At 38.4% G+C, this 26,628-nt stretch overlaps 1 protein-coding gene across 11 annotated transcripts in view; it reads left to right on the plus strand.

The window, feature by feature from the left end:
• Positions 1-22,412, plus strand: part of PLAG1 (PLAG1 zinc finger) — a 59,725-nt gene extending 37,313 nt beyond the window's left edge. For 9 of the 11 annotated variants that reach the window (XM_073331114.1, XM_073331115.1, XM_073331116.1 and 6 more), the window contains 3 exons: positions 12,764-12,863; positions 15,797-16,155; positions 16,697-22,412. In XM_073331114.1, the coding sequence (XP_073187215.1) occupies positions 15,914-16,155; positions 16,697-17,960 (1,506 nt within the window). In that variant the 5' untranslated portion in view covers positions 12,764-12,863; positions 15,797-15,913 and the 3' untranslated portion in view covers positions 17,961-22,412. Of the gene's footprint in view, positions 1-5,623; positions 5,698-12,763; positions 12,864-15,796; positions 16,156-16,696 lie in introns of all 11 variants that reach the window. The other 2 variants (XM_073331123.1, XM_073331125.1) reach the window with 2 other exon arrangements.
• Positions 22,413-26,628: the final 4,216 nt, after the last annotated feature.

A 26,628-nucleotide genomic window follows, 5' to 3' on the forward strand; every position in this document is an offset into this window, starting at 1 on the left:
GCTACCATTGAGAACAGTCTAGAGCCATCCTCTTTGGAACCCCCTTTCAGGTAGTTGAAAGCAGCTATCAAATCCCCCCTCATTCTTCTCTTCTGCAGGCTAAACAATCCCAGCTCCCTCAGCCTCTCCTCATAACTCATGTGTTCCAGTCCCCTAATCATTTTTGTTGCCCTTCGCTGGACTCTCTCCAATTTATCCACATCCTTCTTGAAGTGTGGGGCCCAAAACTGGACACAGTACTCCAGATGAGGCCTCACCAATGTCGAATAGAGGGGAACGATCACGTCCCTCGATCTGCTCGCTATGCCCCTACTTATACATCCCAAAATGCCATTGGCCTTCTTGGCAACAAGGGCACACTGCTGACTCATATCCAGCTTCTCGTCCACTGTCACCCCTAGGTCCTTTTCTGCAGAACTGCTGCCTAGCCATTCGGTCCCTAGTCTGTAGCTGTGCATTGGGTTCTTCCGTCCTAAGTGCAGGACCCTGCACTTATCCTTATTGAACCTCATCAGATTCCTTTTGGCCCAATCTTCCAATTGGTCTAGGTCCTTCTGTATCCTATCCCTCCCCTCCAGCGTATCTACCACTCCTCCCAGTTTAGTATCATCCGCAAATTTGCTGAGAGTGCAATCCACACCATCCTCCAGATCATTTATGAAGATATTGAATAAAACCAGCCCCAGGACCGACCCTTGGGGCACTCCACTTGATACCGGCTGCCAACTAGACATGGAGCCATTGATCACTACCCGTTGAGCCCGACAATTTAGCCAGCTTTCTACCCACCTTATAGTGCATTCATCCAGCCCATACTTCCTTAACTTGCTGACAAGAATACTATGGGAGACCGTGTCAAAAGCTTTGCTAAAGTCAAGAAACAATACATCCACTGCTTTCCCTTCATCCACAGAACCAGTAATCTCATCATAAAAGGCGATTAGATTAGTCAGGCATGACCTTCCCTTGGTGAATCCATGCTGGCTGTTCCTGATCACTTTCCTCTCATGCAAGTGCTTCAGGATTGATTCTTTGAGGACCTGCTCCATGATTTTTCCAGGGACTGAGGTGAGGCTGACTGGCCTGTAGTTCCCAGGATCTTCCTTCTTCCCTTTTTTAAAGATTGGCACGACATTAGCCTTTTTCCAGTCATCCGGGACTTCCCCGGTTCGCCACGAGTTTTCAAAGATAATGGCCAGTGGCTCTGCAATCACAGCCGCCAATTCCTTCAGCACTCTCGGATGCAACTCGTCCGGCCCCATGGACTTGTGCACGTCCATCTTTTCTAAATAGTCCCTAACCGCCTCTATCTCCACAGAGGGCTGGCCATCTCTTCCGCATTTTGTGATGCCCAGCGCAGCAGTCTGGGAGCTGACCTTGTTAGTGAAAACAGAGGCAAAAAAAGCATTGAGTACATTAGCTTTTTCCACATCCTCTGTCACTAGGTTGCCTCCCTCATTCAGTAAGGGGCCCACACATTCCTTGGCTTTCTTCTTGTTGCCAACATACCTGAAGAAACCCTTCTTGTTACTCTTGACATCTCTGGCTAGCTGCAGCTCCAGGTGCGATTTGGCCCTCCTGATAACATTCCTACATGCCCGAGCAATATTTTTATACTCTTCCCTGGTCATATGTCCAACCTTCCACTTCTTGTAAGCTTCTTTTTTATGTTTAAGATCCGCTAGGATTTCACCATTAAGCCAAGTTGGTCGCCTGCCATATTTACTATTCTTTCGACTCATCGGGATGGTTTGTCCCTGTAACCTCAACAGGGATTCCTTGAAATACAGCCAGCTCTCCTGGACTCCTTTCCCCTTCAAGTTAGTCCCCCAGGGGATCCCGGCCATCCGTTCCCTGAGGGAGTCCAGTTTGCAAATTAATTCCAATTCTGCAGTTTTTCGTTGGAGTCTGTTTCTGAAGTTTTTTTGTTGGAGTATTTTGACTTTTAGGTCTGTAATTGAGTGACCAGAGAGGTTGAAGTGTTCTCCGACTGGTTTTTGAATGTTATAATTCTTGACGTCTGATTTGTGTCCATTTATTCTTTTGCATAGAGACTGACCGGTTTGGCCAATGTACATGGCAGAGGGGCATTGCTGGCACATGATGGCATATATCACATTGGTGATGTGCAGGTGAAAAAGGCTCTGATGGTGTGGCTGATGTGATTAGGTCCTATGATGGTGTCCCTTGAATAGATATGTAGACAGAGTTGGCAACAGGCTTTGTTGCAACGTTGTCTCTGCCTCTCTTTTGCATGCAGCCCTTTATAAGATAGTTTTTTTCCACAATAGTTATGGATGTTTGGTGTGGTAATTGGTTGTGTTCGTGAAAGGAACTTAACTGGATTAAAGATTGGTATCTGTAGGGGACAGAATTAAGTTTGCAATGTGTGGTCTGTAACGTGTGTATGATAGTTGTTGTAATGGTACCGTATCTATGGTTGAAGGAGAAGAGGGCATGTACTTCTAGGCTTAAATTTTTTCTTTGATTCAGAACAAAAGTATTTTGTATTAATTTTCTAGGTGGTTTTAATAGCTAGGTAGACCTGTGTGGGGCAGAAATGCAGTGCTGATGGAGAATATTTTATCCAGAAATCTGTGTATTCTTCTGTCATTGCTTGTTTCTGGACCTCTTCTATTTCTGATGTTTCTTTTTGAGATGGAGTAACCGTAACTGGATAGTATTACAAGCAAGGCTGCATTTATAGATTTCTGTATAGACTCATTTTGTTCACAGTCTTCGTACCTTTTAACATTAATTGTTCTTCTAGCTGCCACTGAATATTGAGCATATGTTTTAACTGAGCTGTCCACAATGGCACCCTGGAGTTTTTTCCTCTGACTGGCTAAAGTTAATACAGAACTCCTCAATGGGTATGAGAATAGTTCAGATTATTTCTTTCCTTGCATTTTATCAACACTGAATTTCATCTGCCATCTTGCCACCTATTCAGTTAATTTTGTTAAGTCCCTCTGCATTTCTTCACAGTATTCTCTAATCTTAATCAATTTTATTATCTACAAAAACATTATCACTTTATTATGTATTGTCCCACAGTTGTCCACTCAGGAATTTCTTATGCCTTTCTTTCCTGGTACTGGTCACTGTTGGCCAGGATATGGGTCTAAGTGGACCACTAGTCTAATTCAGTTTGCCATTTCCTATATTCATTTCATTACAGTTGCTTAAAAAAGGCTGCATTCTTGATAGTTCTCACATAAGCATGAAGAGTGTGCATGATCCAAGCTCTCATGCCCTCCCCTTTACCCCCCACCCCCCGACTGTTCCATAAGGATAAGATGGTTCTGTGCAACTCCAAGTGTTTTTAGTAAGTAATTTATCTATATTTTCACCAATCTTCATTCAGTTTTGGAAGAAGGTAGTTTGCATTGTTCAGATGCTAGAAGAGTTCTCAGTTATTCCTTGGACAGGAGTAAGTCTTCTGTAAAACATGTGCGTTGTTCATAGCCTACAGGGATACATCTAGAGGGCAGAGAGTTTCCACTGAAAGATTAAATAGATGAGATTATGTATACATCTTTGTTGTCATCTGGCAGGTATCCCAGTGCCTGAGGTCTTAAAACATATTCAACTATATCCAAGGCAGATTCAACTGTATGTCTCAAAAGAGACTCCAGGGAGATACGAGGCTGCTACTTGGAGTTCCATGCATACATTTACATGGTATTACTCCATCAATTTGGCTTGTAGATATATGACCCAGGAATTCAGACTGGTGTTTCATCTAGTCCAGCATCCTGTCTTGATAGTGGCCAGTCCCAGATGCTTCAGAGGAAGATACAAGAAACCCTACAATAGGCTGTTACAGGATTACCTTCCCAAGGGAAAGTTCCCTCCCTACCCGCATTTATTTGGTTTATGCCCTGAAGCATGACAGTTTATTGCCCTTCTGAAAAACTTGTTTTTAAAACAATCCTTGCTGTTATAATTCTGGAGAGTCTAGTTATCTATGTAAATGTCCAATCTTTTTTTAATCCTGCTAAGCTTTTGATCTTAATGATATCTTGTGGTAATAAAACTCACAGGCTAATTTTGTTTCGTGTGAACAAGTTTTTATTTTAAATTTGCTGAATTTAAATTTCATTGAGTGACTCTTCGGTTTTGGCATGAGAGAGGGTGATGTGAGTACCCTCTCTGTACCATTAATTATTTTGTAAACTATTACCATGTCTCCTAGCTAATATAAACAGTCCCAATCTTTTCAGTTTCTTAACATGAACGTTTTTCCATGCATCACCTCATTCTCATTGCTTGGCTTTCAGTCTCTATTTCTGCTAGAGCCTGTTGGAGATAGGGTGACTATAAATGCACACTGTATTTCAGGTGAAGGCACACCTTTGATTTATATAAAAGCGTTAAAATTTCAGTGTTCATCGCAGTGTTATAAAAGCTAATAGCAAAATAAACCAAACCAAAACAAATAGTAGTGGATATACACGTGGATTCTAGCATTGGAAATAGGCTTTTGCAACTCAAGATTGGGGGATATTGCATTGACTCGCCATTAAAGTGGTGGGAAACTTTGAGGTGGGTACCGATGCCATGGCTACTGATGAACAGTGAAGATTTTGTAATAGCTGAAATAGGTAGCAGTGTCACATTAGGAGCCCATGGTTCCTGGTTCAGGCTTCAGCAGGAATGGATTCCTAACAAGGATGCAGACTGGATGCAACCCCTCAGGAAAGGGCAGGGAGCCAGCATCTACTGTGTGCCATGCAGCACATCTTAGTGATGGCTCCCTGTGCTCAATCATGGAGGGATTTAGGAAGTGGGGTTGTGGCAGGAACTAGTGGATCTGTTAATATATGTGGATTCCTCCACCAGCCCCCTTCCCAACTTGGTGGAACAGAGGAAGCACAGCAGGGAGTTGTGGCTACTATAGCCCTCAGTCTGCAACAGTAGTCATGAAGTGGATCCAAAAGTCTGGGAGTGATTCTACTTCCTTCACCTCCTACATACCTTTTCCATAGCACAATTCGTTTATTCAGGTTGCATGCTGGGATGAAGGCTTTTCTCAAAGAAAGAAATGCTGCATGAAAAATATCCCTCATTTGTCTTTTTTTAAACTCACATTTGTTTTTTCTTCTGAATACAGCAGTGCAGTATCTTAAGTATTCCCACGCACATCAGATGCACTAGGGCAACTGGTAGCTTGTGCTTTGTTTCTTCACAAACTTCAAAATGGGTGTACAGGTGATATAACTAGCAGCTAAAGAGGATGGTGGTTGCTTGAAAATAGGGATGGTGGTTTCCTTATGTGTTTGACTGAATTGAGCCAAAATTTGACTGTGTTCTGAGTTGTTTCAAGTCCAGAAAGGCTTGCTGATACCAGCTTTGTGGTTTGTTCACCTTTTAAAAGGCAGTTTTTGCATGCAACAGAAACCTGATCCTCTTTACAAACCCCACCTTTTTTATCCCCATTCAAACCACGAAAGTTTAATAGAAAAAATAATTAAACTATTAATTGAATATTACTTGAGATTTAAAGCAACAAAAGCCATGAGAACTCTTTCAGAATGGGGGGCGGGGGAGATGGAGGGGGGGGTTTGTCCTAAGTGTGCTGCATCTTTAGTTATGCTCTCCTAAGGCTTCTGTATTTTAGCTCATAGGGTCACTTGATATACTCAGCCAGCATCAGAGCTCCAGCAGTAGTAGCAATGGCCATCTTGAATAAATGTAAGTGAACAATTTTCTTTAATATAAATCATCAATTTTCTATAAAGTTATTTCCTTTTCGGGTAGAATAGCAGGTTCTTGGAGAGTGGAGTGTTTTTAGGACATTTGCTGCTGCATAGCAACTGAAAAACTTAGGCACGCACGCACCCTTTCTACCCCAGTGTTCTACCGGGAATAGCTTCAGTGAGAAAACAAATTTAAATACAAGGCTAGAATAGGTTATTCTCCAAATCCTGCCCCAGTTTGCACCCCATGCAGTCATAGGCCATGTCTGCACTATGGGGGCACAGCTTCGGCGCCATAGCTATGCTGCCATAGTCCCACAGGGTTTATGCAGACTACAGCAATGGAAGGGGTTTTTCGCTTGCTGTAGAAACTCCATTTTCCAAAGTTCCAGTAGCTAGATCAGCAGAACCATTCTTCCATCAGCCTAGCTGTGTCTACACCAGGCTGTGTGTTGGCATACCTACCACACTCCAGGGTGTGGATTTTTCACACCTCTGCACATTGTAGCTACGTCAGCGTAAGTTTTAAGTGTACACCAAGCCTTAGTGAAGTCAGAGAGGTACTCAGTTGCCATCTGACATAGGGCAGAACTGGGCCCTTAGTACACTTTTTTTACTGTTTGTATTTATATGTATCATGTACATTCAATACATGTGATGTAAAACTAATTTCTGTTTGATAGCGTTATTTTGGTCACTTGTGAGTTGTACAGTTGTCCCAAATCTATGGGAACTTTTTCTGTAGCAATCTGTCTAACCCTCCCATGTAGGGCATTGTACTGTGCTTGCCCTGTTCAATACTACTAGTTAGCATTTATATTAAATAGCTCATTACATAGCTAATCCTCACAATGTCCCTGTTAGGCAGGAAGATAAATATTATCCCCATTTTACAGCTGGAGAAATTGAGACAGAAAGATGACGTGACTTGCCCACATGGTGAATCATAGGCAGAGTTGCAATTAGAATTCAAGACTTTCTCATTCCAAGTCCCATGCTTGATTTTTCAGACCATGCTACTTAAAAACTGGCCCTGCCTTTTGGCATCCTGCTAGCTTTTCCAGCACAGCCAATTCCTTTGTGCTGCCTGCATAGCAGACTTTCAAAGTGAAACTGCTAAACTCGTTGGTATGTTCTACTTTTCAGCACATGGTATGAATGCAGCTCAAATGAACAGAGAGAAGTGATGTGACTGGGAGCTGCATTTTCCATGCAATTCCAACTCTGGGTGCCTCTAGAACAGACGTGTCAGTTGTGCTAAATTATTTAATAAAAACAAAACAAAGAAAAAAAACACAACACTGTTGCCATATGCCATAAAGTGTATGAATGAAAGATTAGCATGAATTCATCAATTTCATTTTCACTTTCTACCAATGGACTAGAACCTGACAACTAAAATGTCAGTTGACTTTACTGATTACTGAAAGCATTCAGCACCAGGTCAGGAGTATAGAATCCCCTTCACAAGAAGTGAAAATGTATTACTAACCTATTATACCACTTTGCCTTGCTCTGCAACCTAATTATAATTGTTAAACAGTAAACTTCAAAGATACAGTTACATAAAACTTCTTTTGAAATTAATAGCTTATGGCTATTAGAATCTGAAGAGATTTTGAGAAGATTGTATTACACTTTGTGCAAGATAAATGGAAAATGATATTACCAATTGCATAAATGAATTTGATTCTGATATTACTACTGTGCACTCTGGTTATGTTAATTCATGCATGTACAAAATTCATCATTGCCTATCATTTGTTCTGTATGTAAAGTGACATTTTCCTACCTGTAAATAACATTTTGCTACTGCAGTAGCTAAGAGTTTCTTTGCCTTTGTTAGAGAATTTCACCATATTAAACATGAATTTGTGCAAATTATTTTTATTTTGAGCTTGAAATATAAAAATCTACCTGTATACAGGCTTTAGGCACATTGACAGTAGTTCAGTTTACAGCTCTAAAATTGTTTTCACCATGGTCTGCAGAGTTCTCAGAAAAGCATCCATGTGGTGCCAGAGAAATCCTAGAAACAAAAAAACAAAATCACACAACACGCTGCAGGGATCAGATTGGTTTACCCTAATCAACTCATTTTTTTAAATTCCGTATATAATTTGGGCTATCTAGTAACCCAAACTGAGCTCTGAAGATTTCAAATTATCTAGGTCCATTTTAAACATTGAAAGCACACACAGAGATTTCAATATTATGGCTTTTTAAATAATAACATATTAGATCATGGTAAAGTTTGGTAAGTTCGTTTCTTACATGTCCACAAACTAACTAAGATATACATAGCAAAATGTTTCTGTTCTTTGTGTTCAGAAAAGGTGATGTACACCATTGTGCTAGTATTCATAGTTATGTTGCTATAACATAGTGTAAAAATGAGTTATTTTCTAATATGCAGAAAATGGTGCTCTGTAGTTTAACAAGCTTAATATCTTTTTTTTAAACTTGCCAATACTTTTATGGCTAGGATAGAAGAAAACTTTAAGATTTTGGAGGCAAAGAAGCCCATGCAAATAAGTCCTTTCTTATATATTGGCTGATGTACCACAGCAGTATTGTGCTTTTTCTCCCAAATGCTTGCTTAACTACTAGTTGTAAGATTATTTCTGTTCTAACTTTGGAAGCCCAAGCTACATGTTACCAATGCTGTGGACAAAAAACATTCTACTTGACACTTTTAATCCTGCTTTTTCTTAGCTTAGAGAGGTGCTTTCTTGCTACTTGTGTTTGTCACTAGCTTGAAAGAGACCCAGCTCCTATTCTTTCTAAATTTTGTGCACTTCAACCTATTTCTGTCTACTGTGAATCTCTATCTTGCCAAGTAATAAAGGCTTAAATTCTGTAGTTATGAATTAATGAAATCCTAAAATCCCTGTGTTTTTTGTACTTTCTCTGACTTTATATTATACCAACACCAGCACAACCATAATTATGCGTCCAGTAATGTGCTTGCTAACATGCTCTCGCTCCTTCCTGATACAATTCTAGAATGATTTTCTCTGTTTTACTTTGATACCTATGTTTATCTATTCCCTAACTGGAAGAGGAACATGTTATCTATTAAGTAGTTTGCCGGAGGCATAAATTTGATCTCTCGCTATCTACAGGTCATTCTCCTGTTTTTGTTTCTTAGGATCATTGAATATATTTTCATTTTTCTCTCAGATCTTTTCATTGCTCTACAATGAATTTCATAAACCACTCACCTCCCCATGTGCTTGGATTTTGTTTTCTTTTCTCCAACCCATATGTATGTTGCCATTTTACCGCAGTTTCACCTATCTTTTTTTTTAAACTAGTATTTAATCCACAAAAGCAGGGTTCTTTTGTATTGTAGTTTATAGCATATCTAGGAATCCCGACATTCAAGTAAAATATGTCAACCTCTTTAACGGTTCCTTTTGTTCCTCAAACCATTAAAAATATTTCAAATATGGCTTGTCTCTATAATTCCATTATTTGTATCATTAATTACATCCTTATGCCTCTGATTAATGTTTGCTGGATCTTTCCCCTGCTGAAGTCTAGTTTACAAACTGATAGTTCCTTTCATCTCCTTTAGATCCCTTCATAAATTCAGGAGACCTAACTCTCACTAATTATATTAAAATAAATACATATTTTTAAAAAGTGGTGAAACTAATTATTTGTTGTAACATAATTGAAATTCCTATGGAAGTAAAAATTTTAGGCAGCAAGCCCTACTGAGGAATCTTGTCTGTTTCTTCAGCCAGATAATTCAGTTGTCTTGGGCTAGATTTTTGGAGTTCAAGTCATTTAAAAATGTTTTTAAAATGCAGTTAGTTTTCAAATTAACAGTTACCTGTAAAGGGCAAACAGAGATTTGTACCCCTTTTTTTTTATATATACAAATATTAGAAATTCAAGTCTTGTCTGCCTGAGAAGATTCTCTGGGATAATTGGAGAACTAGTAGAATTATAGCATCACAGTGCCAAGGAAGTAAAATCTGATAAATTTGAGAAAAGTTAATTTTATTATCGGTTTTTTGTTTAACACCCCGAGAAAGCCCTTACTTCAACGTGTCTCTGCAACTATTCATATTTAGCATAATTGTTCTTCTCCATCAACTTGCCTGTGATCTAGAATCAAAGCTTTCATGATAAAGAGATTGCACTATGGTACTTGAATGAGGCGAATTGAAAAATACTATTTCTTTTGTTATTTTTACAGTGCAAATATTTGTAATAAAAATAATATAAAGTGAGTACTCTACTCTTTGTATTCTGTGTTGTAATTGAAATCAATATATTTGAAAATGTAGAAAAATATCCAAAATATTTAATAAATTTCAATTGGTATTCTATTGTTTAACAGTGCGATTAAAACTGAGATTAAACGCGATCAAGTTTTTTGAGTTAATCACATGAGTTAACTGCAATTAATCTACAGCCCTAGTTTAAAAATATTCCTCTTGTTGGAGGAACATTGTCTTGTTCTTGTTCTTTAGAGAGTGGGTAAATAAGCGCAGCTGACTTATACCATTCACTAATTTAAATACATCGGTCATGTCCTCATTTATTAATCATAGAATCTTAGGGTTGGAAGGGACCTCAGGAGGTCATCTAGTCCAACCCCCTGCTCAAAGCAGGACCAAGCCCCAATTTTTGCCCCAAATCCCTAAATGGCCCCCTTGAGGATTGAACTCACAACCCTGGATTTAACAGGCCAACACTCAAACCACTGAGCTATCCCAGTTATAGTTTTCTCACTTTCTCCTGGGGTGGTAGTCCTTCCAATGCCTCTGATAATTTTTGTCTATCCTTGTCCATTATCTGAACCCTATCTATTTCTGCTGGGACTCTTTTAGATGGGTAACCAGAATTGAGCACAATATTTAAGGTGAGGGTGTACCAACAACTTTCATAAGAGTATTGTATTTTCTCTGTAAATCTATGCAATTATATCTGCTTTTATCTTCAGACAGCTTGAAACAATAGCTCTGATAGCAGGGAGCTGTCCCGTTCACTTCAGTGAGGAAGCTATCTTAAATGTTATCTATTTCACTGCTGATCATTTTAATAGAAATATCCATTTAATGTACTCTCTTCCTGATTGGTGGTTAGTATCAGATGCTGAGACAGGGTAGAGTAGTACTAAAGTTAGAGTAGCTGGTTTTAAAGGTCTTCATGGATTGGAAATGAGGAATTTAAATCCTGTTCCCCACGTTTAAAGTTACCTATGCCTGAAAAAGTGGGAAAGAAGATCTGTATTCCCTCCCTAGTACTGAAAGTTTCAGCTGCCCTTTTCAGGACCAAAATGCTTCTTCCGCCTCCCTGGGTATGAAAAGCCTCCAATACTCCTTTCCAGGTGTCAGCAACCTTCCAGTCTTCCCCCAAGTACTTTTTAATGCAGTTATGCATTTTCCATACAAAAATCTGCAGCACAGTGGAAGTTGGGGTTGTGTGAAGCTGAATTGGATACCAAAATAAAGAACACTATACTGGAGTGGACAAGGTAGTAAAGAGGGAGAAGGTTTGGTATGAGACACTGCTACATAATTCTGGGGTTCCTGTCACAGAATTTTCAGGGCCAGTGTGCCACAGAAAACATGGGGCTTTATACCTACGTAACTGAAATAGATGGAGAGATTCAAACCTCGTCCTTACAGTTAGGGACTGAGTACGCTTGTAATAAGTCATCATTCAGGAAGCCTTGCAGTAAGAAACGGGAAGAGAGATTTGATGTTTATAAGGAAAAAACTAGGGCTGTCGATTAATCTCAGTTAATTCATGCAATTAACTAAAAAAATTAATCTCAATTAAAAAAATTAAGCTCGCTGTTAAACAATAGAATACCAATAGAAATTTATTAAATATTTTTGAATGTTTTTCTACATTTTCAAATATATCTATTTCAATCCTCTGGAATGGAAGCATCAAGGGGCATGAATCTTTAGCGCATCTGGCATGTAAATATCTTGCGACGCCGGCTACAACAGTGCCATGCAAATGCCTGTTCTCACTTTCAGGTGACATTGTAAAAAGAAGCAGGCAACATTATCTTCTGCAAATGTAAACAAACTTGTTTGATTGTCTGAACAAGAAGTAGAAATGATTGGACTTGTAGGTGCTAAAGTTTTACGTTGTTTTATTTTTGAATGCAGGTTTTTTGGTACATAATTCTACATTTGTAAGTTCAGCTTTCATGATAAAGAGAGTGCACTACAATACTTGTATTAGATGAATTGAAAAATACTATTTCTTTTGTTTTTTACAGTGCAAATATTTGTAATAAAAATAAAAATAAAGTGAGCACTGTACACTTTATATTCTGTGCTGTAATTGAAATAAATATCTTTGAAAATGTAGAAAACATCCAAAATATTTAATAGAATTGTATTCTATTATTGTTTAACAGTGCATTTAATTGCACATTTAATCGCCATTAACTTTTTTTAATCACTTGACATCCCTAGGAAAAAAATTTCATGGATTATTTATATACACCATAAAGAAGCAAAAAAGAGGAATGAGTTAATTTTTTTTCCCCTTTGCAGATCAACTTCTAAGCAGATGATATTCCCTGTATAATTTAAGCAGGATCAAAGAGTTATGTTCTTGCAATGTTGGGCCCATTCAGAAGTCCTTTCTTGGATAGTTGGTTTTGTTTTGTTTTTTTTAAAGATTAGTACTGTGTGAGGACTTTAAGGCTGGGCCCAATATTTGAGGGATTTATTTAATTTCCAAATCATTCATACATAGTCGTTTTTTTACTTTTTAGAGAAATCCTTTGCTGATATGTAACCTTTTCTTTTTATGTGTTACTACCAAATGCAGAACTAACTGAAGTTCTATAAGTGGACTAACGTAAGTTTTAGTCATTAATTGATACTTCTTATGCAATAAATCCATTCAGTTTTAATCCGCATTAGATCATTCTATACCTGGGCTATTTCTCTACCTCTTTAATTTTCCCTTCCTGTACCACCTGCTCCCCTTTCATCCCTCTTCCCTCCCCTCAACCTTTCTGAATATTTTGATTTCACTAAAGTCTAGTTCATTCTTTCTTCCTTGTTTTTCAGACCAGCAAAAATGGGAAGTACTGGATTCTGGTTTCCTCCAAGAAGAGTCAGCGGAACTGGTTAAGACCAAAATCTGAGGACTTTACTGGGCTACCATCAGGTGTGCATTAAAACAAAGGCTACTATAATTCATTTTTAAGTATGCACTTCTTTTAAAATGGTATAAAATGTATGATGTATGTAGTGCAGTAGATTTTTATAGTGTATATCATCATTCATCCTACAGTTGTGAAAGCACCAATGAGAGTGAGAATTTTAAGTGATATGTTGAGTCACAAACAGGCGTTTTTACTCATATAAAATTCGTTCAGCTGGTCTTCAGAAAATGTAATATTTGAACATCAGTGTTTTTAAGCTTTGTCTTCATTGCTCAGTCTATACATCCACAAGTGAAAAGTGGAATTTTTTTTTATATTGAAAAATAATTCTGAAGTTCTTCATTAACTATTGAAAATATCCTAGGAATAGCAATCAGACCAACATTTTTAAACGAATCACTATCATAATTATAGGGTCAAATCCACTCTTAATTTGTTTTAACAATGCACATTTGAGTACGTTTTTGGGCACAAGGAATTCAAAATCATCTTAATTCATTTGGATCATAGGGAAACTAAACATTATTAACTCTGCTTAATAGGCTTGATCCTTTTCAGCATTCTGTGTTTTATTTTTGATACAGAGATTAGAAAACTGGAGGCTTTGAAGAGGGGGAGAAATATAGTACATGTAGAAGATCAGTGACTTGAATTGCAGTGAAGTTAGTTTAATTTTATTTCTCAAATTCTGATTAAAAGAGACTTTGGTAAATCTTTTTGTCCACAAATTTAACTTAACTTTAAAGTTGCTGGGCCAGATCCTCCTCTCATATCAGTATAAATCAGAAATAACTCAGTTAAGTCATGGAAAAATTGGTCTGGGCTTTTACCCTTATGTAAGTAAAGAAGAATTTGGCCTCAGGTTTCCAATTGACTGATTCATTTTATCACTTGATAGGGGAGGAGGGTTGAAACTAAGCTGCTTCTTTGATGACCTATGTACATTCGCACTTAGGAATTGGTTCCCAATGCTCCCATCTCATGAGTGTGAATGTATGGAGGCAACTCTTGAAGAATCACCATTCCTGAAGAAACCTCTCTTCCATCACTGGTTAACTTAAAAAAAATGCTGTAGTTAACCACTGATACAGCTTTATAATAAACTTTCAGTCTGATGGTTTAAGGTTGCAGTGTTGCTAATCCTTCAAATTAAAAAAGCATAACAGCAAAAATATCATGAGATTTAAAAAATAGAATAATATCATCTTGGTCTGTCAATTCATGTTTTTACCCTTTAAGAGAAGAGGCATATGCAGACACACTCAGTGCATTTTTGGTTTAAAATTCAATCTGAAGTGTACATAAAATGAACACACATTTTAAGGATGACCCTTTCTCTCTTTTCCTCCTGACCAACAGGAGAGAGACTTTCCTTCACACTCTCTCCAGCTCTAAGTGGTATGTCTTGGACACTTTTGCAAGGTCCTTCTGCTTTTCTCTTCAAGCTGAAGCCCCATTTCACTTGGGGATTGTTCTCAAGTCCCTTTTCCGAGCAATGTTTGCTACCTCACTGTGCCCTAAACAGAAGCCCAGCGGCAATGGGGAGGAGAGGACAGCTGATCCAGGGGACAGGCTGCCTTGGAAGTTAGCTATCCTTCCTTCACTGCCAGCTAGGGACAGTTCATTTTGTTCACTAGGGGAGGTGGCATTAGCTGGGAGCAGCTGTTGCCTGGTGCTCTTTGCCTGACTCCTGGCTGCTCTTCCCCACCTGTCCCAACAGCTGCTTCTTTTAAGCTACAAGCATGCAGAAGCACACAGCAGGGAGCTGAGATATTGAAGGAGGCAGCAAGCTTGGGAATAGTGCCCTCCAATGCCAACCGAGAGCTGCACTTCAAAGCCGTCCGCTCCAGGCTACTGACATTGACCTCTGATGTCTGTGGCAAAACTGCATCTAGAACAGTGGCGTAGCCAGACTTCCTGAGCTGATGGTACTTGTGCATTGGGTTTTCAAAGACTGGAAATTACTCATTGCGATAGAAATGCCAAATTCAACTCCTTCAAATCCTGCCTACCTTTTATATTGAACTCTGACATTCATTTTGTTTCTCTCATACTGCCTTTCACCATGCTGTTGTAGATCTAGCTTCTGATCTATGTCACATTAGATCCTTTGGTATTTCAAATTGCAGTTGAGTTGTGATGTTTAAAATAGTGCTGTAGTATTTTTGGCAATAAAAGATTGTAAAGTACTGTGCGATCACCAAAGATCAGTTACTACCATGTACTACCAGATTAAGAATTCAGAACTACTCTTTCCAACAGACAATTTAAATGGGATAGGCCTCCTCCTGAGTGGGTTTCTCATGTATTTCACAGATCTTAATACCTCAGGATAGATTGTGATCCTTCTAGAATGAATGAATAAGTGTTTCCATCTTGATCTAATCTAACTTTCAACATTTTCTCTATTTTATGATGTAGGAATTGTTTGGGGAGGATGGCTGTTTCCAGTGTTGACCTGAAAAAAACCTAATTTATAGATATCTTTATCCATATCAATTTTGACTTAGTACAGTATACAGTTACAGGAAAATTTCACTAGGCATTAACTGGAACATTGTGTATACTTTATTTATATATACACAAGTACAGTTTAATCCCTTGCGAAATCTGCAGCTGCCAAAAGTCAGCTTTATCCGTATAGTTTTGAGTAAAGTTATTTTTGATGCCTTCTGTAATCTTTCTGAAATACTGCTATTCTCCATCAGTGCCCTAAGGAAAAGTTACAAGGTGTAGTGTCAGGGCACATGTGGATCTGTTCATCCTGAGCAATGCATTTTAAGAATTGTGACAAATAGCATAAAGAAGCCAACAGGTATTACATTAGACCAGCTGAACCTAATTTTATTAAGTTTTATTCAGAAGCATCACATAGCAAGTAAACTTCAAAATTAAGTTTAGTTACAAACTAGTTGTTTCTTATTTTTTTTTCCAGTCCCCTTTTGCTTTCTTTTACGACCACATGAAACTTGAGAAGCCATCTAAAGCTAAATCATTTAGTGGAGTTGGGCAATTCCCAAGTGTCCAACAAGAAGGCCTGGTTTAGGCTGCGATGGCCACTGTCATTCCTGGTGATTTGTCAGAAGTAAGAGATACCCAGAAAGTCCCTTCAGGGAAACGTAAGCGTGGTGAAACCAAACCAAGAAAAAACTTTCCTTGCCAACTGTGTGACAAGGCCTTTAACAGTGTTGAGAAATTAAAAGTTCATTCATACTCTCACACAGGAGAGAGGCCCTACAAGTGCACACAACAAGACTGCACCAAGGCCTTTGTTTCTAAGTACAAATTACTAAGGTATTAAACTCTATTTATCTTTCAGATTATATTATCTATTTTATGTTGGCCATTTTAAGCCTTGTAAAAGTATATGTTTGTGTACACATTCTTCAGCTGATTTGCAGAGAGGAAATGTTAATTAAAGTAGACATTGGTTTGTTTCTAGAATTCTAAGTTACAGTAAGTTTACCAGCTAATGTCTTTGAGTTTGTTTTTATAAATGAGACTAGAATTTTCATTTGTATAAAGAGTTGCCACAAGAAAAGTGTATGGACTGAGAAAATTTTGGCTATGGACATTTACACAAGTACTTTTATACTTGCCCATATCCCTGTTCCAGTAGCTAAAAACCACCAGAAACTAAAGTGTCAATTTAAATGTAATGTTCATGTTTTGCTATATTTAAATTTGTCAAACTATCTTTGTAGTGTCCTGCTGTCAGCTAAAAAAGATTCTGTTGTGAAGAAACGTTAGTGTAGTATTTAGCTGCCATTAAAAAAATGAACACTTGTACTTTTTGATCAAAATAATTACTTACAGAATATATCTGTGTTTAAAGGCATATGGCTACTCATTCTCCTGAGAAAACCCACAAGTGTAATTATTGTGAGAAAATGTTTCACCGAAAAGATCACCTAAAGAATCACCTACATACACACAATCCCAACAAAGAGGCCTTTAAGTGTGAAGAATGTGGAAAGAACTACAATACCAAGCTTGGGTTTAAGCGTCATCTGGCTTTGCATGCTGCAACAAGTGGTGACCTCACCTGTAAGGTATGTTTGCAGACATTTGAAAGCACGGGAGTGCTGCTGGAGCACCTAAAAACTCATGCAGGCAAGTCATCGGGTGGAGTAAAGGAGAAAAGGCACCAGTGTGAACACTGTGATCGTCGGTTCTACACCCGAAAGGATGTCCGTAGACACATGGTAGTGCACACTGGAAGAAAGGACTTCCTCTGTCAGTATTGTGCACAGAGATTCGGGCGGAAAGATCACCTAACACGCCATATGAAGAAAAGTCACAACCAAGAACTTTTGAAGGTCAAACAAGAGCCAATGGACCTTCTAGATCCCTTTACCTGCAATGTTTCTGTGCCTATAAAGGATGAGCTGCTTCCAGTGATGTCTTTACCTTCCAGTGAGCTGACATCAAAGCCATTTACAAACACTTTGCAATTGAATCTCTACAATACTCAAATTCAGTCCATGCAGAGTTCTGCATCTGCACACCAAATGGTCACCACATCATTACCCTTGGGAATGCCTTGTCCAATAGATATGGAGTCTGTTCACCCGTCTCACCAGCTTTCTTTGAAATATCCACTCAGTTCTACCTCATATGCAATTTCTATGCCTGAAAAAGAACAGCCATTGAAAGGGGAAATTGAAAGTTACTTAATGGAGTTGCAAAGTGGTATACCGTCTTCATCCCAGGATTCTCAAGCATCTTCATCTAAATTAGGGTTGGATCCTCAAGTAGGGCCACTAGATGATGGAGCTGGGGAGGTTTCCCTTTCCAAAAGCTCTGTTTCCATTAGTGAACCTCTAAATCCCCAACCGTTGGACTTTTCTCAGTTGTTCGGCTTCATACCAGTAAATGGCCCTCCCTATAACCCTTCTGTTTCAGTGGGGAACCTTGGAATGAGTTATACACAGGAGGAGGCGCATTCTTCAATGGCTCAACTTCCACCACAAACACAGGATCCTCACGATCCTAGCAATAGTATAGGTCTTGGGTCCCTGCATTCACTGTCAGCAGCTTTCGCAAGCAGTCTAAGCACAACCACCACCCTACCACGTTTTCATCAAGCTTTCCAGTAGGATGTACAAAGCTGGCTTATTACTGTCTATTTGTAGAAATGCCTTAGGTAATCATTTTTAATTTAGTGCCTACTATGAGACATTACAAATTCTCTGCTTTTGTACAGTACCAATCTCATGAAGCCAGTAAGAAATTTAAATTAACTTTTACATGTTTTGAAAGTGTTTTATTCTCAACTGTGTTTACTTTGGTTTTTAAAAAGTCTCATTGATTTGTTTGAATTTTCACTGCCAATTGACACACTGACAAAAAAAAATCAATAGAAAGCAATTCCTGCTAAACTTTGACACACACCCCTTGTTTATAACTTTTCTGAAACTTTTCAGTCATTCTGTTTTGTCAAGTAAATGGTAGCTTGACCGTTTTACATTTTGTGCATTTTGTAATAGAATCCTAGTTTTTAATTTTACACACAGCTTCCTGAAGATCTTCAAATGAACTAAATGGTGATATCTTATGTGGTCCATAATCTGAAATCAATTTTTTTTTAAATTAGTATAGAATTCAAACATCCTTGTTGGAAATATGTACATACTTTTCATTTTGACTTAGTCATTATGAAAGGTATTAAAAACTTGCTATTTTCTGGCTTAACTTGTTGCTGCCTGTATCAAGATTGGATAAGAAGCAATTTAACTTAAATACTCATCGTAACGCGACAAAATTAAAAAAACATTTATTCTTGTTTAATTGGCTAATGTGTCAAGTTAAAATTGGAACCGTTTTGTGCTTTTGTGACTCTGGTGAAGGGAAAAGAGGCAAAATTAATGGCTGACCCTGAAATATAAAAGTGTTGTAATTTAGTAGTGCGGAATATTTTGTCACAATTTTTGATTTAATTCTTAACTTGCTGTCTTTCTTTTTAATAGCATAGAAGGAGCACTGCATAGGAGTCTTCAGATTGTATATTCACGTCTGTAGGCATCAGTCTTTCCTAGCTGCCACAGCCAAAGTCTGGGTCAAGTCCAGCCTGAAGTTTTATACCTAGTGTCCGTTCAATGTGAGCCTGCAGTCAGAGAGTGAATGTAAATTTGCAGATATCCATTTTAATTTTTTTTTAAGCGGAGTGGGTCTTTTCAGTTGTGTGACGTGATGTGTTATGTCCTCCTAAGCAACAAGTTAAATGTTAATCACACTTACTACACCTGGGTACTTGGCTAGGGACTTTTTTCCCATTGCCAAGGTTTAAAGACAGGACTCTTAGGAGTGAAGTAAAAGCATATTGCTTACACCACTTTTACCTAACCTGATATACTCACGTCTCCTACCCCTAATAACCAAAAGAGAAATAACTGTGATGTGTAAAAGCAAGCTAGATTTGCTTTAACTCAATACTAATATTCATTTTCCTTGTCATTTTTTGGATAAGGAATTAAAAAATAAAAATGAAATACAGTCGTATCACTCAGTCAGTAGTGAGGACGCATACAAGGTTTTAAGTGGTTAAAATAAATGTACTTCACAGAAACAGAAGTTGCTCCCATTGAAGGAGCTTTTGCTCCCAATATTTTATCATTAGCTCCTCCTTTTTTTCCCTCTAGGAGCAATATGCAGGTGTAGTTTTACTATTTTATACTTATATGTATTTAAATTTTATTACTGAAAGATAATGTTTTTATAAATGTGTTTGTGTTCCAAAGGCATTAAAATAAGGATGTATTAATAAGGATAATACCTTTTCAAATTCTGGGTTTAGGAGCATATGATCTCAAAGTGGACTTTAGCTCTGCTTCATGACTGCTTCCTTTAGTTTCTATGAAACAGATTGCTTACCTACATCTTTAGTTGAATGATGTGTTCAGTATTGCTTCTCCCTCCCTCCACCCCAAGCATTTTAAGGAAAGAAAACATTGTGTGAAAAGAGCACAAAATAAACAGAACAGAAATACTTTAATACTAGTTTAAACCAGCAAGCATAAGACAAAAAGCAAGTGGAAAGAAGTTACTTTATTCTGGATCTAGTTTAACCAGTTTGAGCGGAAGATAAATGGATTCCATTTCCTTAATGGGCCATATTGTATGTGGAACTGAGCATCTTTAACTTCTGAAAAGTTTTGGGTGCACAGAATCATACCCTTCGTAAGCCACATTTGTCACCCAGAAAAGGCAAGTGGAGACAGGCCATTCCATTAGGTTGTGTTTGTCAATATATGCAGCTGTTGGAAAATGAATATGCATATCACCAATTTCAGAACTACAGTGAATTGTTAGTCTGGCAGCAGGGAAGGCCACTTGTTAGTGTTGCAAATTAGTTTAATCTTAACTGCCAACACAGAACATTCTGACAGCCTATCCCATTGCTTAAGGGGATGGAAGTGGTGTGTATTTAGCATTTAGAAAAAGTGCCATTTGTTTATCAGTTTTAGTTCTGATTAGACTTGATTGAAATTTTTTTTGCCAGCATCCATTTTCTTAGTATATAACCAGAATCTTTACTACTAATGGTAGTGCCTTAGCTTTGTAAAAAGGGATTGACTTTTCACTTCAGAAATAGGGACCTCAGACAAGATATTGAACCTCATTCAGTCAGGGCTTCAGTTGGTGGCTCCATGATGTATGTTTGCTACTGAACTAGGATGTATGAATATGTGGAAGCAGATTGACACTGTTAGCAATATTAACACTTAGTGCTTTAGAGTATATTTAGGCAGAATTATTATTGGCCACTATTAAAATGTCAGTTTTTAAACCCTACTTTCTTGTTACCGAGTTGATTTTTATTTTTTCAGGGGGGGGGGGGGGGGGAGGCTGGCTGATCATGCACCACTCTTTGTGCAACTTTTAAACTTCTAGTACGTTTTTTAAATATATATATTTTTGTGTACTTGTTGCTTGTGCTTTATTTAGTAGTAAATTGTGGAATAGAGTGATTTATTGTTAATTTCACAGTAGCGGTTTTTAAAAACCATATACTGACTGAAACATGAGCCAGAGCTGATTGCTTATTAAGCTAATAATGAATGTTAAGAGTACATATTTTCAGGATCATTTGCCTAGTGAGCTATACATGTATTATAGGCCAATATTTTTTAAAATAAAGCTTGTTCAACCTCTATGTTACACATATTACAAGATATAGCACTTTCAAAAAGAAAACCTAAACCTTTTAAGAAAATTTCTTACAGGTTATGCTTTTTATTATAAAAACTTTTATTATAACTTGTTTCAAGTGCCATTAGATTACATATATGTAGGACTTTGGTATAATGCTTTGTGTACAAAATGGTAGACGTAATTTTAAACAGGTACATTTTTACAGTGTTTTCTTATCAATTTGCTATATTGCACAAAACCAGTGTGTCTTTCTTAAGGCTTTTACAATGGTTTTTTACTAGGTTTACATGTTTCAAACTACACTGTCTTCTACTGCCATTTTTAACACCAATACAAAAGTCATGCGTTCCTCACCAATTATAAACTGTGCACTCTGGAGTTTTGGATGGTAAATGGTCATAGAATTTTAAAATACCCTATGTTAGCTATGCTGCTGTCTGAAGTCAACATGGGGCCCGATCTTACCCCATTAAATTAAAGGGAAGCAGGACTGCACCCTTAGTTATGTCTGTTTGTCTCATACACTGGTTTAGCAGCTCATTCTACATACTTGTCAGTCTCTAGAAGGCCTATGAAATGTACTTTTGCTATAAACTATGTAGACTCTCAGCTACCCATCCTGCAATCCTCCCAGTGTACAATGAAAACCACCACCTATTTAACATTACCTGGGGAGTCAAAATAAAGTAATGCCATTATAGTTCAAAAGTGTATCTGGAAAGTCCCAAAGCCCTTATACAATAAGGGTGTCTTATTTTGTTGGAAGGCAGTGTCTTTTGATAACAGTTATCTAGCCCTGGAAGTGACACAGAACTATTGCTAATCATATGTAAACACTTTTCAGTATAAGCTTCAGTGGTACAGTTGAACCAGAATGAATGTTTATCTTCTCAGAAACACTCCTGCAATATTGTTATATTGGATCATGCTGCTAATGTAACTTGGGATACAACTCCTCTCATGGTGCTACAAACCTTTCTGTCTCATTCAGATGTATTTTTACCCTTAGAAAAAAGGACTATACTAGACCTGTAGGTATACGATATATTTTTATACTGTGACTTAATTTGTCATTAATGAACTTTGTACACCACCACAATGTATTCATATGCACTTGCAAAAGGAAAATCTTGGACATGCAAATGTATACCCAAACAAGCCTGACTTTTGTTCACAAAACTAGAGGATGACAGTTAGTTAAAATGAAATGTGGGCTTTTTCTATGGTGTGGAGTGAAGAACATACTGTATGTTGCTAAGAGCCCTTTGAATTTAGACAAAAACTATATTGGGGAATGGATGACGCACCTGAACCTGACTTGGATTGCTGAAATTATATTTTTGGCTAGTGGGGAAAAAAATGTTTGGACTTGTATGTTAAAATGTTTTAATGATAAAGATTGAGTCAAAAATAGAAAGGAAAAAAAACAAACAAAAAAAAACCCACCCCTGCATTCCAGACTGAATTTGTATATGTTTCTTGCATTTAAAATTGCTATCCTGTGATATGGGAAATTGAGTTGCTTATCATGTATATGTACTTTAAAATGTATTCACAAACTACTGTTGTATTTGTATAAAATATAGACAAAAAGATTGCATATATATTTTTGTGTATAAGCTCTGTAAAATAGCAATCCCAGTATGAAGCTGCAGCAGAACTTCATTTTAAACATTCACATCCAAAGAAACAGACTATTTATTGTCCACATACCCAGATTATAAAATATACCTTGCTGCTATCAAACAATAGTGCTGCAGCTACAGTGTTATGTTTGCTGTACAAAAATATGTGAACTCCACAAAATATATCAATAAAGTTACAGAATGGTTTTAGTTAATGTATAACGTATGGCTGGCATTTTAATAGACAAACGTGGTTGCGTGTGTGGGGTTTTAGAAAATGATCATAAATTACAACTGACACATTAGACACATTTATTTTCATTCTGCAAAGATTTAACAACTTGCGTGATTTAAAACTGGGAGGATGGCAGTTATTCAGAGGCTCGTAAAACAAAACATAGGCATCTGCAGTCCATGATTTAACCACGTGACCAATTGGAAGATCCTACTTTCACTGTAGTGTACTAGTGGCATCTCTACATTGAAAATAAGGATTGAGGAAGCTGCCGCGTTATGTGTTTGGAGCCCACCATGAGAAACCGGCAGGTGAGTTTGAGACTTATTAGCGCACAGGAGATTGTGATGTTTTGCGTGATCACTTCAGACAGAAATATGGGCAATTCGTGTTGACTTTACACTTGCTATTTGTAATGACTGGAAATTATGCTTTAAACAAGACTGTTGGGACATTTCCATGAAAAACCATCCTGGGAAGCTCTGTGAGGCCAAAACACTACATATGCATGAGTCCCTACAGTCAGTGCCTCAGCATGCAGATGGTAGTATTATGAATCTAGTCAAAATCCTGTTCTTGCCGTGCTGTGTATAGTTTGTCGCCCCTTGCTCCCATTCCAAGTAGATACTTCCACTAACTTATGACGACCTACTAGGAAGCTAAAAGACTAGCAGCCGCCTGACAGTAGGTTTACATTCATATTCCATCCATTCTCAACAGTGTATTTGGGTTTGTGTCTCTGGGAGTATAGAGCTTAACCCTCACCACTGACTACATTTCCTGCCTTTGCTTTCTCTTCCCCTATTAAGGGGGGAAAAGAAGAAAAGGCAGAAAGGAATTGAAAAGAGATTCTGCTCCTGCGAACTATGGACCTAGATGTTTCACCTACTGTGAGAGAGATTTTTACCTTATTGTCTCAAATTTCTCTCTCTCCCCTGCACTGGCTAGTGCCAATAAAAAAATCACTTCTCTACCATGTGCTCCTCATTTGCTTTATATTGCAGTAGTGCCAAAAGACACTCATGAGAATCTGAGCCTGGCTCTATATACATGGAGAGATATGTACCCTACTCTGAAAAGCTTACCGTCTGAATTAAACAGGCAACATAGAAACAAAGTGTCACATTAGCTACATTTTTTTTTAATATTTCCCCCTAAAGCACCCTTCCCCCATTTTAAAAGAAAAAAAAATCCTTTGTCCAGGTGCCTCACCCAGTATTCTCTACACTTGCTGGCCTAACATGTCCTCCTTTCCAGCCTGGCAGTGCTGGAGAAATAGGGCAAGTTCTATAAATGGTTGGACAGGTGGGGCACAGCCAGTTGACTCATATTGTAAAATGGATGATAGAAAAATATTTTCTAAAGGCCCTGTGGCATGGTCCCTTCTCCTCCTGTGGGTGGGAGCTCCAGCTGCCTTCTCCAAAGGTAGGGGACAGGTACAGAGGGTTCTACTTCCTCCTGGGACTACTGTTTAGAGTAACCAGATGCTGGAGCCCTTTTAAACCTCCTGTGAACCTGGCCTTATTGCTAAAGACCTCTCAGCTTGGGAGGGTATTGTTTGTCACCTGCCTTTCAGCATGTCCTCATTATTTTAGCGTGGGGAGTGCAGGAGTAAATACTAACTTGCTGTGTTGTACCCAATGGGCACTAGATTCAGCCACCATCTCAGTTCCTGCATAGCATGAGCACTGCCAGCTTCTGTGATCTGGGATATATTTTATTTTTTGAGTCCCTCAGCTCTGTCTTCTTTCTTCCCCACATACAGAGAGGGGATTACTGAGTGACCCCTGTGGAAAGTTCAGAGATGTTATCACTTCAGCTGTATTAAACTAAAAGGTAGTTTGGACCTCCCTACTATTTAGCAGGCAATATCTATGGTAAATGAGAGAGGAGAGGAGATGAGGGCTCAATATCTTCCTTAGCAATACATCTAGTGACTTCCTTATCTTTCTTGTGACTAGAGGGGAAAGCCCACTTGGGTTCTCTTTTTTTTTTTTTTTTTCCCCCCTCCCTCCGGTGGATTCCCAAGTATGAAGAAAATAGCTTTGTCGGGAGAGAGAATTTAGAACAGGTTTCCAAAACTATGGTCTGTGATCCACTGATGGTCTGAGAGAGAGCTGATTGATCACATGGTGGTGGCTTCTCCATTTTCAGTTGCTGCATTATATTTTCAGGTGTAAGTGTGCTTTTAATTTTCCATGTTGCCAATTGTAATTGCCAGAGGAATGTTATGTTGTCATAAATGGGCAGGAGGCCCACAAGATACTCTGTAATAAAGTACACTCCATGCGATGTAAAAGTTTGAGAAGGCATGCTAGATGATTTAACCCTTGACTATGGTGATTGAGCAGAACCTTTAGGCAAAGAACCAGTGATGCCTCATCCCCAGATTTATAACTGCATTGGGGATGGAGATGTTGAGGCTATAAGCATGCAAGAAAGTGGTAGAAGTTCTAGCCAATCCTCTCTGGCATTCTCTCTTCATACTTCTACTTTGATCGTTGTCACTCAGAAGTTAGCGCAAGCGTGGCAACTGTCTCCAAGTCCTAGAGCATAAATACCTAGGTTCCTCAGAGAAGGCAGTGCAATTTTCTTCATAGATCTGAAGTAGATGCGACAGTGTTATCTTCACTTCTCATATCTTCCTCTCTGAAACCATGACTTGTGAAAGGCGTGGGTGCATTTTGTGTGGTATCAGCTTCCATCCTACCTTTTGACTTCCTCTGACTGATGCATTTCTTGTGTAATTATCTTGTGATACATTTTAAGCCTTTGGGGGGGGGGCGCAGAGAGGGGAATTAATGTCTTTGGAGTAGCATATGCTACAGCGTAGTGGTGACCTGTATAGTTCATAGGCCTCTAGTAGGCAACTGAGATGCTGCTTGCATGTACCTTCCAACACCCCGCCCACTGCTTTCTTGAAATATCAAACAGCCATGGTTTTGTTTGCTTTTTAATAAGGTGCTAATAAAACTGTGGTCATGTAAAAGGCACATGATGCATCTCTACATGACAGTGTCTTTGGCTCACGTCTGCTCTGTCTGGAAATGGAACACCAATAGGAGTGAGAACTTCCTGAAGAAGCAGAATGCTCCAGGAACAGCAAGGATCGCAGGCTTCCTCCTCCCCCACCCACCTGCCCCAAGCTAACCCCTGTAGGCACACAAAGCAACTGAGAAAACCCATTTTACTTAGGAGTGAATGTGCTGTGAGGAGTAACCTTTCTCTTCTCTCTCACCAGAAATACAGAGAGGTCATTCACTCCACATGCATGCCTCTTCCCTTCACTGCACCACACTGAACCTTGAGACAATTAGCAGTGGAGAGGTGAAAAGACTGGACACCGTGGGAAGATTAGTACTAGGGAAATGGACCTGGGGTGGTGGAGTGTCATAGAGATAGATAGGGTGGTTTGGGACTATGGAGAGTTAGTGGGTTTTGGGATGTGGGGAGTTAGAGAAGATGAGGGGAAAGGAAAGAAAGGAGGAAGAGATTGAGATGAGAAGCTAAGGGAAAGAAATTGAAAGTAAGTATAAGAAGGAAGAAAAAATATTCTTTGGATGGGGACAATGGAAAAGGTAGAAAAGCAAAGGGATGGACACCAGGATATATAACAGAAGAAAAGGAAAAGTGTGAAGGATGATAAAAGGAAAGAATGATAAAAGCAAGGGAAACCTAGTAAGTTTTAAGTATTTAATATTTTGATTCCAAAATAAAATAGTTCTGCCTAGTTAGGGTTACCAGATAGCAACT

Source organism: Lepidochelys kempii, chromosome 2 (assembly GCF_965140285.1).
Source record: "Lepidochelys kempii isolate rLepKem1 chromosome 2, rLepKem1.hap1, whole genome shotgun sequence".
Classification (NCBI taxonomy): domain Eukaryota; kingdom Metazoa; phylum Chordata; order Testudines; family Cheloniidae; genus Lepidochelys; species Lepidochelys kempii.